We start from the raw sequence: 10,358 nt of genomic DNA on the forward strand, positions 1-10,358 counted from the left end.
CTGACAATTCACGCAGACACCCTGGATCCCCAGCAAAATTACCTTCTGATTGTTCCTTGAGGTGCCTATTAACTCAGCCCTTGTCATGTTATTTACAAATGGCCTTTGGTCCCTAAGGAGTAGTATCAGAGAAGGCACAAGGACTTTTGTCTAATGCTGTTTGTCTCCCCTTTCCTGCATCCATGGCCTCAGGAAAGCCATTTAGGTGGTAGAAAATCTCCCTGGGCTGCTGGGGAGGGGTAGAATGGAGGTATAGGAAGCATAGACCATTGGGGTGACCTGTGAGGCCCAGAGCCACCTTTAGATACAGGGGGGCCATGCTGTGCCATCTATGTACATTCTGAAAATGGAAGGATGGCTCCGCCATTGGCCCACATTCCTGGGGCCTGGGAGCTAGAGGCCTGGGGTTTGTTTCTACTGTCATCCCAGCGTGATGAACATTGTACTACTATCTCTGCAACATGTCTTCCTGTTTAGTGGTGGTTTTTGTCAAGCACTTAGGAGCCTCCTTTTAGCAAGGACAGGTGTATGCACACATGCATGTGAATAGTACAGTCTTAGATCCCCCCACACACTAGCCTTCTTAACTATTTTGCACAATAGTAAGCGTTATGAAACCAGAAGAGGGACCTGCCTTTTCCTGGGGTTTCTATGTTGTTCGAGGTTATCAGAGAGGTTTGAAGCAGAAGCAAGGGGAGCCCCAGGGACATAGTTGCTAGAGAACTGTGAGAGGCAGAAAAGAGCAGCAGTTGAGGCCACCATCACCCCCGTGTTCTGGTGTAATTTTTCTGGACTGATTACTTGGAAACTGGATTCTCTGATACCCGGGCATGTGGGGTGAAGCATTCTGCATAGGCTCTTGGTACAACCCATCTGGTCATCAGCACCACCTTCCCAAGCCTGACCTAAAGAGGAAAGAATCTCTTCCTGGAGGCATCAGGGTCCGGAGGAGCCAAGGGATTAATACATTCCAGCTCTGTGCAAGCCACCAAAATGGGCTGAGACCTGTCCTTCCCATCAGAGGCTATGGGAAGTGTTCTTCGTTGGTGTGTAGAACTGGCTGTGTCCACTAGGGAAGGCTGTGAAGTGGTTGTGAGAAGTCCTTCCACAAATTGCATGCTCTAGGTTTTGGTCACAGCTACCTTGTGCCCTTGGCCATTTTGAGAACCAAACCCTGCCACTAAGAGCTGAGCCCAGTCACGGGCCCCAGTGTTTGCCATGCTCTGGGAGGTGGGCGTGCCCTGAGAAGCCCTCAGAGTGCAGCCCAAGCACCTGTGCTGCCTTCTGCCATGCTCCAGGTCCAGAGCCACACAGCAGTGCCACACCTGTCTTGGATGTGTCCTGAGGCACAGCTCATCTACAGAGAGGTCTGAGCATGTGGTCCCTGCTGAAAGCCCCATCCCAGTGCCACCACAGAGCAGGGGCTGTTGGCAATGGGACCATGGAGAAATTCCTGGCGCTCAGCATCTGTTGCTTGTCTTCCAGGTTAGACTGTGGAGATGAACAGGTGGTGGACACTCGTGATGGAATGGAAATCTCCTCCCGTGCTGCCACGCCCTGCCCTGCCCTGCCCCGCCGTGCCTGCCCTGCCAGCACTTCCTTCCCAAGTTCTCACCTCACACTCAAACCAGTGACACCACAGGAAAGAAAGGCCCAAGATGTTGGAATGGCTGTTTCCATGGACACAATCTCCATAGTGACAATGTGGGGGGAGGGGGGAGGGGGGTCTGATGGGGAAAGGGGGGGGAATAAAAGGGAGGGATAAAAAATATATATATATAAATCTATTTTTAGTCTGGAAAGACTTTGTTTAAATGAAAGGTGCGCTATCCCTTTTGATTCTATTTTAAAATTATCTAGTTAACTCCAAATTTGTTCCAATGACAGTGAAGTTGAAATGTGAAATTGAACTGAACAAACTCATCTCATAAAGGACGGGGGTGTGGCTTTAATCTTTAGCCTGTCTCACACCAGTTCAGAGAACACTAGACCCCAACCCCAATGGAAAGAGCCAACAAGCCACACCCAAACTGTCCTTTTGTCCGTAGTCTGTGTCAAAGTGGGAAGGTTTTGGGTGGGAGGTGGGGATGGTCCGTGTTTCAAGAGCGGGGGAATGATGTTTAAACATAAATAAATTTTTTTCCTTTCCAGAAACACTATTTATTTATTATTTTTTAAAATTTTTATCTTTTTGGGGGGTGAAATTGGCAGATGCCCTGAGTCAAGCTGTGTCCTGGGTCACTGTGGCTGGTGAGATCTCTTAGGGACCCATCAAGTGGGCAGTGCAGCCCCGCAGCAGCAAAGTCCAGCAACGGACCCTCCTCTGGGGCCCTCTGTGCTGGGCGCATTCCAGGCATCTGTGTCCTGACACGTGGGGACCCAGGGAACGGGAGGAGGCCTGGACCTCTGTGCCAGAACAGGCAGTGGGACTGGCGGGGAGCCTCTGTGGGAGTTGTGGGTGGGTAAGCTGACCAGGAACACCCACTTAGCCCTTTCTTCTTTTTGTTTCTATTTTTATAATGGAAAAGGGGGGCATGTCAGATAAGCAGCCCTATGCTACGTGATTATGTTTTGTTTTGTTTTGTAAATTGTATAATTTTTAAATATCTGAGTTTAAAAAAAAAAAAGAAAAAGTACAAAAAAAATCTTGTTAAGGCCTTAAGAAGGGGTTAGTGCATCTTTCAGGGGTCACTCTGCCATGGGGATAAAATAGCTGTTTCACAAACAGTTTTATTTAAAAAAACAAAAAAAATCAAAAAATAATAAACTTCATTTTAACCTTGTTTCCTTTTTCATTTACTATAAAGTGAATGCGTCTCTTCCTTTTCCCACTCCAGCCCCCAAAAGGTGGTCTTGGTTCTACTGTAGAGGAGGCCACCATCAGACCTGGCTCCTTCAACCCCCCCCCCCCCACCCCGGCCTCCCGAAGGCCAGGCAGGCCTTACAGCAGAGCCTGAAACCAGCCAAAGCCCAGGGGTCCTCTGGACCACTCCCTCAGGCCGGTAGAACTTATTACCTGTTGGGGGGACAGGCAGAGTTCCTCAAGTTGATATAAGGACATGTTTCCAATGAACATTAATTTTAAAAGATTATAAAAAAATAATGTTAATGGAGTTTTTTTTAGAGAACAGAAATATTGGAAGGAATGTTGTGAGGTAGAAATAAGCAATTATAAATGAGTTCTTGTGTGCTCATCAATTTGGAGACTGCAGAAATGGCAGATTAATTTCATTTTAATGGCCATATCAAGCAATGTGGTCCATTTCTCATTTTGCTCTGCCAGGATGGAGGTGTGGGTGGGTGTGCTGTGTCAGCCTTGGGACCATGCTCAGGCAGCTGAACAGGACCTGCATAGAAATGATGGCTTTTGAGCTGGTTGGCTTCCCATTCTGGTCTTGACTTCACATTAACACAGTTAAAATGAAATTGATAGATTTCGGGTGTCAAGGCCTAAGCCACAAAACTTGAAAAATATGTATCTTGAGGAAAATATTTTCCTGACAGCAAATGTTTGTCACTTTGCCTTTTATTCTTTTGTCCTCTTTTGATTTTGCTGATGATACGTGACCAAGGCACTCACAAGTGTTGCAGGGCTTCAGAGTGTTACTGGGCTTCAGAGATGACCTTGAGCTAGGGAGTGGCCCTGTTGCCCATTTCCCTCTGGACTCCCATTTTTCTAGCTTCTGCCACACCTCAGCTGCCTTTGTGCCTTTCAGCTCCTGCAGCTTTTGAAGTCAGCGTGTGTGTGTGTGTGTGTGTGTCTGTCTGTCTTTTTCTTAATATGACTTTTTAAGAGCAGTTTTAGGTCAATAGCAGTATTGATCAGAAAATGGAGTGTCCTGCTCCCCCCACATACAACCTCCCCCTCTGTCAACATCCCCACCCAAGTGGTACATTTGTTAGGACTAATGAATCTGTACCTCATCATTGCCCATCAAGTTCACAGTTCACATTAGGGTTCTCTCTTGGGTGTACATTTTATGAGTTTGGACAAATTTATAATGACATATATCCTCCATTATGGTCTCTCACAGGGTAGTTTCACTGCCCTAAAACTGCTCCAACTATTTATCTATCCCTGTCCCTACCCCTGGCAACCACTGACCTTTTTATTGTCTGCATTGTTTCACCTCTTGAAGAAGGTCAGGTGGTTGGAATCATATGTTATGTGGCCTTTTTAGATTGGCTTCTTTCATTTAGTAATGCATTTATGGTTCCTTCATGTATTTTCACGTGTTCATGGTTCATTTCTACTGACAAATAATATTCTATTGGTCTGGATGTACCACAGTTTATCCATCCACATGCTGAAGGGCATATTGGTTGCTTCCAGGTTTTAGCAATTACAGATGAAGCCATATAAACTTCAAGTGCAGGTTTCTATATTCTAAGTTTTAGGATCGATACCAAGGAGCACAATTTGGCTCATAAGGTAAGAATAGTATAGTTTTTGTATGAAACTGCCAAACTGCTTTCCACAGTGGCTCTTCCATTTTGCATTTCCACCAGCAATGAATGTGTGCTCCTGTTTCTCCACATCCTCCCCAGCATTCAGTGGTGGTGGTGTTCCTGATCTTGGCCATTCTTAGAGGTGTATAGTGGCTCTTTTTTTAAAATAATATTTTTTTTTAAGCTGTAAAAAAAAACACAACAACATGAGTTGGAGCAAGTGGTGGAGCACTTGTCTAGCATGTATGAGTCCTTGAGTTTGATCCTCAGCATCACATAAAAATAAATAAAGGTTAAATTACTTTTAAAAACACATGAAATGTAATCAACCTGTTTTTAGACGTAGATAGCTTAGTGGTGTTGAGTATGTCCAAGCTGTTGTGCAACTGATCTCCTGAACTGTTTCTTCTTGCAAAGCTAAAGCTACTCCATTAACTCCCAAAGAGACTGGTCCATCTCTGGAGTTTTCCATTTCTTATTTCTGAGAGTATCCACTGCCTGTAATCTCCTGCCCACCCCCCCCCAGTGCCTGCCTGTGGAACTGCATCTATAAAGGCAGCCCACCTGGTATCAAGACAAACCAGAAGGTAGAACACAGTCACCTTCTCCTTTCTGTCTCCAGGGAGGAGCTGGATGGAATTGGGAGTTTATGCCTGTCGGGGAGAAAGGTAAAAACCAGGAAAATACTCTGCACTGGCTGAGTACTACAGTCTCCTGATTTCTAGAATTCTCAAAATGGTACTTTGGTGGGATATATCTCCCTAGGGGAACAAGGGCCTAGAACTTCTAGTCAGCCTCCTTGCTGCCGTATGATGAGGTGCCGGGTCTCACCACAGTGACAGAGGGCCTGTCAGTACTCAGCACATTTTACCCTATGACAGGTATCCCACTGTGGTTCCAGGTTGGGAGGAGGGGTATTTTTCTAAAGTAATAAATTCTAGGGAATTTCTGTACTGGCCATTAACAAAATATCCTGCAAAAACAGTGGAGAGCTAGAGTTGGGAGTGTGGACGTGGATCCTAATGCTGTATTGTGATTTTAACCTCACTATGTGATGTCTCCTCTGCCTTGGGGACATAAAACCACCTCCCTGTGGTGGCTGAGGAAGAATAATGAGGCGGAGCATGTGGATTGTGACGAGCAGGGCCTGGCACATAAGTGCCAATCATTGGAAAGCATGGACCTCCTTACTGCAGGGTTTTCTCATGGCTGCCGCATCTTGAACCACAGGCCTCTGCCATGAGGAGGACGCAGCCTGAACTACAGACAAGCCTGTCACTGCCCTTTGTACCCTCATTAGGATGACTGCTTGAAGGAAGGCTTGACACCAAGAAGCAGGGGATAGACAAAGGCTACCATGTGACAAACATTCAAACCATCCTGCCAGTCTGCCATGCTTCTCTGACAGTTACGGGAAGGAAATTGCCAACTAGGCAGAAACCCTCAGCTAAGCCAAATGGGAGGCCACAGACCGGACCTGAGAAGTCCCCCGGGTGTAAGTGGATCTTGCCTTCCTGGTCGGTTGAGAAGCCTCAAAACTGGTCTCCACTGAGGCCAAATTTGCAAAGCCTCAGACTCTAGCCACCTTCCTCCTGCTGCCCCTCACCCACTCACACAGGACTTCCCAGTGGCACTTTAGCCCCACAGCCAGGTTGCCTTGGTCTGAAGGTTGCCAGTCAGTCCCTTCATCTCTGCCAACAATGTCCCCCATGTCCCTCAAAGAACTGCTGGCATGGCATTCAGCTGTCTGATCTTTCTGTGCCTCTTCTTGAATGTGGACTTTGGAGAGGACACACTGAAATTTCCAAGATCCACATGTGATCCATGCGCCAGTACCCAGCCCTTCAGGACCAGCAAGTCCAGCTTATGTGGCACCTCTCCACTGGCTGTCACCTGGAGAGGGCTAGGAGAGGCAAGGACCTGTGCAGCTGCCCCTGCATCTGTCCTGCCCTGGCTCCTCCCTGCACTCTCTGCCTGCACAGTCATCAGAGCAGCCTGGCTCCCAGCAGAGGGCACAGGGCAGCCTCAGCTCCTTTATAAGGGAAAGGCCCTGACTGAGCACTTAGGGAGATGACAGGTCCTGGATGGTCCCAGGTGCCTGGAGTGACAAGGGACACTAGGTGTTCTCAAATCCAGTGGACAGCAGGAAATGATGGGGCTGCTCACGGGGCCCTTGTGTGTGGCCGTGGCCGTTTTCCTGCTCCTGGTGGACCTGATGCACCGGCGCCAACTCTGGGCTGCACACTACCCGCCAGGCCCCCTGCCACAGCCCGGGCTGGGCAACCTGCTGCAGATTGACTTCCAGAACATGCCATACCCTCGGTACAAGGTGAGGGAGATGAAGTGGCCCTCCAGCAACAGACATGGGTGGTGGGTAAAGCTACAAGCTATACAGAGAGCTGGGCCCTAAAAGGAGGCAGGTTTGAGAGGCTTCATGGGAGAGGGCACTCCAGAGCCCGAGGACACACTGAACTTTCCAAGAGCAAAGGTATGGGAAGACAAAGGCTAGGAGGCAGAGCAGGACCTGGCAATGGGTCTGGGATCCTGTGGGACAGGGTATATATTATGTAGGCCTCAGTCCCTTCTGAATCTATCAGAGGGAAAGATCTTAGGGATGGGGGAGGGTGTTGAGAGAGGAACAGTGACCAATTCTTTGTCTGCGGTGGGGCTTGTGCTTCACTGCTCACCTCTATGAACCTATCTCCTCTGTAAAGTGGGATGCTAGTGGTCCCCATGGACAATCTCTGGCCACCTCTGACAAGGACATAGTTAGGTGGTTGGATCCAACGTGAGTTTCTCCACCATAACAGGTGTGACCCACCAGCATCAGGACACCAGATCTTGGGCAGGGGAGGCAGCTCAGTGGTAGAGTGCTTGCCTAGGATGGCTGAGGTCCCAAGTTGATCCCCATAACTCAAAAAAAAAAAAAAAGGACACCAGGAGTCTTCCTTGCCCTGTTTGACCTGAGTTCTCCAAGACTTGCCCAGTGATCTGGGCCCTGCATTTTGGCAGGGACCTCAGTTTGATGGGCACCCTGACCTTTTGCCTAGAGCTATGGCACCAGTTTGGGGATGTGTTCAGCTTGCAGCTAGCCTGGAAGCCTGGCATCCTGGTCAACGGACTGGTAGCTGTATACGAGGTGCTGAAATGCAGCAAGTATACTGTTGACCATCCACCAATGCCCACCTACCAGCACCTGGGCCTTAGGCCACAGTCCAAAGGCAAATGGCGAAGAGGGTGAGGCAGGGCCTGATGGGGTGGCAATGTCGTTAAGGCCTGGGAGCAAAACCTGGAAAAGAAGGCTGTGCAGATCATGGTCAAAGTCTGTGGGCAGGCAGAGGTGGGCAGGTACCCATGAGAGGAGTGCAATGGCAGGGGCAGTGCCAAGGGCACAGCCAGCTGCTCTTGGATAGGTGCACATACCCACCCATTCCCACAGGTGGTCCTGGCAACTTATGGACCTGCCTGGCGCAAGCAGCAGCACTTCTCCATGTCCACCATGCACAACTTCGGCCTGGGCAAGAAGTCCCTGGAGCAATGGGTGATCGAGGAGGTGCCTCTGTACAGCCTTTGCCAACAAGGTGATGGGCTGAGGATGAGATGGGCAGGGGCCACACTCTGACTGGCTGCCCCCTCCCAGGATGCCCATTTAGCCCAGGACCCTGCTGAACAGAGCAGTGTGCAATGTGATCTCCTCCCTCATCTACGCCCACCACTTTGAGAATCATGACCAGCGCTTGGCCAAGATACTGGGCCTTCTGGAGGACACCCTGAAGGAGGAGTCTGGCTTTATGCCAGAGGTGCTGGGCTCAGGGGAGTCTGTTCAGGGACACCTTCATGCCGTTGGGCCTCCAAGGAGGAAGATTAGCATGCAGGGATGATGGGAAAGGGCATTCTGGAGAGGACACTGTAAGAGGGAAGGCCTGGAGGTGAGCACATCTCAAACAGTAGTAGGACAGGTGGGCCAGGGTCAGAGGGCTCCAGGAGAGGAAAATGAGCCCGTGCCCGCTGTCCAGCTAACACACAAGCTGGAGATTCCCATGGTGGGCTGCTCCTTCCGGCAGCCCAGGCCAGCAGGGAGCTTGGAGGCTGGCTCTGGGAAGGGAGCTGGTCACTGGGTGGGACAGGCAGGCCTGGGTCCACCCTGGAGGAGGCTGGGACCTGAGTGTGGTCCAGGAGAGTGAGGAGCACAGGAGGGACCCAGGTCCCCTCTGTGGCTGTCACAGGTGCTGAATGTGGTCCCAGTGCTCCTGTGCATCCCAGGGCTGCCTGGCTGGGTCTTCCCTGCACAGAAGGCCTTCAAGGCCATGGTGGATGAGCTGTTGGAGGAGCACAGGATGACCTGGGACCCAGCCCAGCCACCCCGAGACCTGACTGATGCTTTCTTGGTGGAGGTGGAGAAGGTGAGGTGGGGCTGCCTGAGACGGGCTAGGGGACGTGGGCTGAGGGTCCTGTGAGGCCTGAGGCCAGGCAAGATGGGACCTGTGCATCACCCACTAACCCAGCACCAGGCCTGGGTCATTTGGTAGCTTCCTCTCTCTCTACACCAAATCACCCTCTGCCTGGTATAGGCCAAAGGGAACCCTGGGCAGCTTCAAGGATAAGAACCTGCACGGGACCTTGTCATCTGGCCCTACTATTTTATCAGCAAGGATGCTAGAATCTTCTGGGGCCAAGGGTTACTTCCAAGGGTTCAGTGTGGACCAACTAGAGTCTGCCCAGCCTGGTTCAGTGGAGGGGTCCTTATGTCATACCTCCCAGTCCCTGCTCATGGCAGGCATCTCCTCCAGGGGATGATGCTCATCACCAACCTGTCATCTGTGCTAAAGGATGAGACCACCTGGGAGAAGCCCCTCCTCTTTCACCCTGGATGCCCAGGGCCACTTTGTGAAGCGGGAGGCCTTCATGCCTTTCTCAGCAGGTGCCTGTGGGGCCTCCCTGTCCCTCCCCAGGGCTCCTTGAAGGGGTGGAGGCCAGGGACAGGCTGACTGAGCCCAAGTCCCCCTCACAGGCCACCGTCCATGCCTCAGGGAGCCCCTGGCCCGCATGGAGCTCTTCCTCTTCTTCACCTGCCTCCTGCAGCGCTTTAGCTTCTCAGTGCCTCCTGGACAAGCCCGGCCCAGTGACTGTGGTGTCTTTGCCTTCATTGTTGCCCCATCTCCCTACCAACTCTGTGCTGTGCTCTACTAGAAGGGGCACCAATTCCCCAACCTGCCTCCAATTGGAACCCTGATATACAATAAGCCTGTCTTGTGGCTGCCACTTGATTTCTTGGTCCAATCTTGACCCCTGACAAGCTCCTGTGTATGATGGAATCATCCACATCTTTTATGACTGGTTTTTTTCCCCAAAGGTAATGTACTCAAGGTTCGTCCATGCCATAGCAGGCACCAGGGCTTCCTTCCTTTTTAAGCAGAATAACATTTCTTTGCACAGTAGTCCCTCTGTATCCCTGTTCCTCTTTCCTTGGTTTCATATAAGAATGGACAACCACAGTCCAAAAAGTCATATGTGGAAAATTCCAGTAATAAACAATTTGTGAATTTTAAATTGGATGCCATTCTGAAGAGATCAATGAAATCTCCTGACTTCTCCCTTCATCCTGCTCATTACAGACATGAATGATGCTTTTGCCCAGAGCTAGTATTTGCTACTAGCCCATTAGTCACTTTGTAGGGGTCTTGGTGATCAGCTCAACTGTAGGACACTCCAGTGCTTGTCTTCAAGTAAAAAGGTCAATAATAGCCTAATGCCACATCACAACACAACTGTCACTTCATTTCACCACCCAGGTGGCACAGCACCTCACACCATTGTAAGAGTTAAAGGACACGTGAGGTATAATAAGATGTTCTGACAGAAAGGGACCACGTTCCAATAGCTTTCATTTCCTGGTGTGTAGTTGTTAA

At 50.0% G+C, this 10,358-nt stretch overlaps 2 protein-coding genes across 4 annotated transcripts in view; both read left to right on the forward strand.

Moving 5' to 3' along the window:
• Tcf20 (transcription factor 20) overlaps positions 1-2,783 on the forward strand; it is a 103,703-nt gene extending 100,920 nt beyond the window's left edge. For all 3 annotated transcript variants that reach the window (XM_015501833.2, XM_015501834.2, XM_015501835.2), the window contains one exon: positions 1,486-2,783. Coding sequence is in view for 1 of the 3 variants with exons in the window: in XM_015501835.2 (XP_015357321.1) it covers positions 1,486-1,503 (18 nt within the window). In the remaining 2 variants the exon portion in view is untranslated. The remainder of the gene's footprint in view (positions 1-1,485) is intronic.
• A 3,818-nt stretch (positions 2,784-6,601) lies between these two features.
• LOC107155828 (cytochrome P450 2D6) lies at positions 6,602-9,095 on the forward strand. The gene is given in 7 exon segments (XM_048802978.1): positions 6,602-6,778; positions 7,164-7,237; positions 7,462-7,588; positions 7,814-8,001; positions 8,003-8,249; positions 8,676-8,852; positions 9,021-9,095. Coding segments are annotated over 7 exon segments (1,023 nt in total). The 3' UTR covers positions 9,054-9,095.
• Positions 9,096-10,358: the final 1,263 nt, after the last annotated feature.

This window comes from Marmota marmota, unplaced genomic scaffold (assembly GCF_001458135.2).
Source record: "Marmota marmota marmota unplaced genomic scaffold, marMar, whole genome shotgun sequence".
In the NCBI taxonomy this organism is placed as follows: domain Eukaryota; kingdom Metazoa; phylum Chordata; class Mammalia; order Rodentia; family Sciuridae; genus Marmota; species Marmota marmota.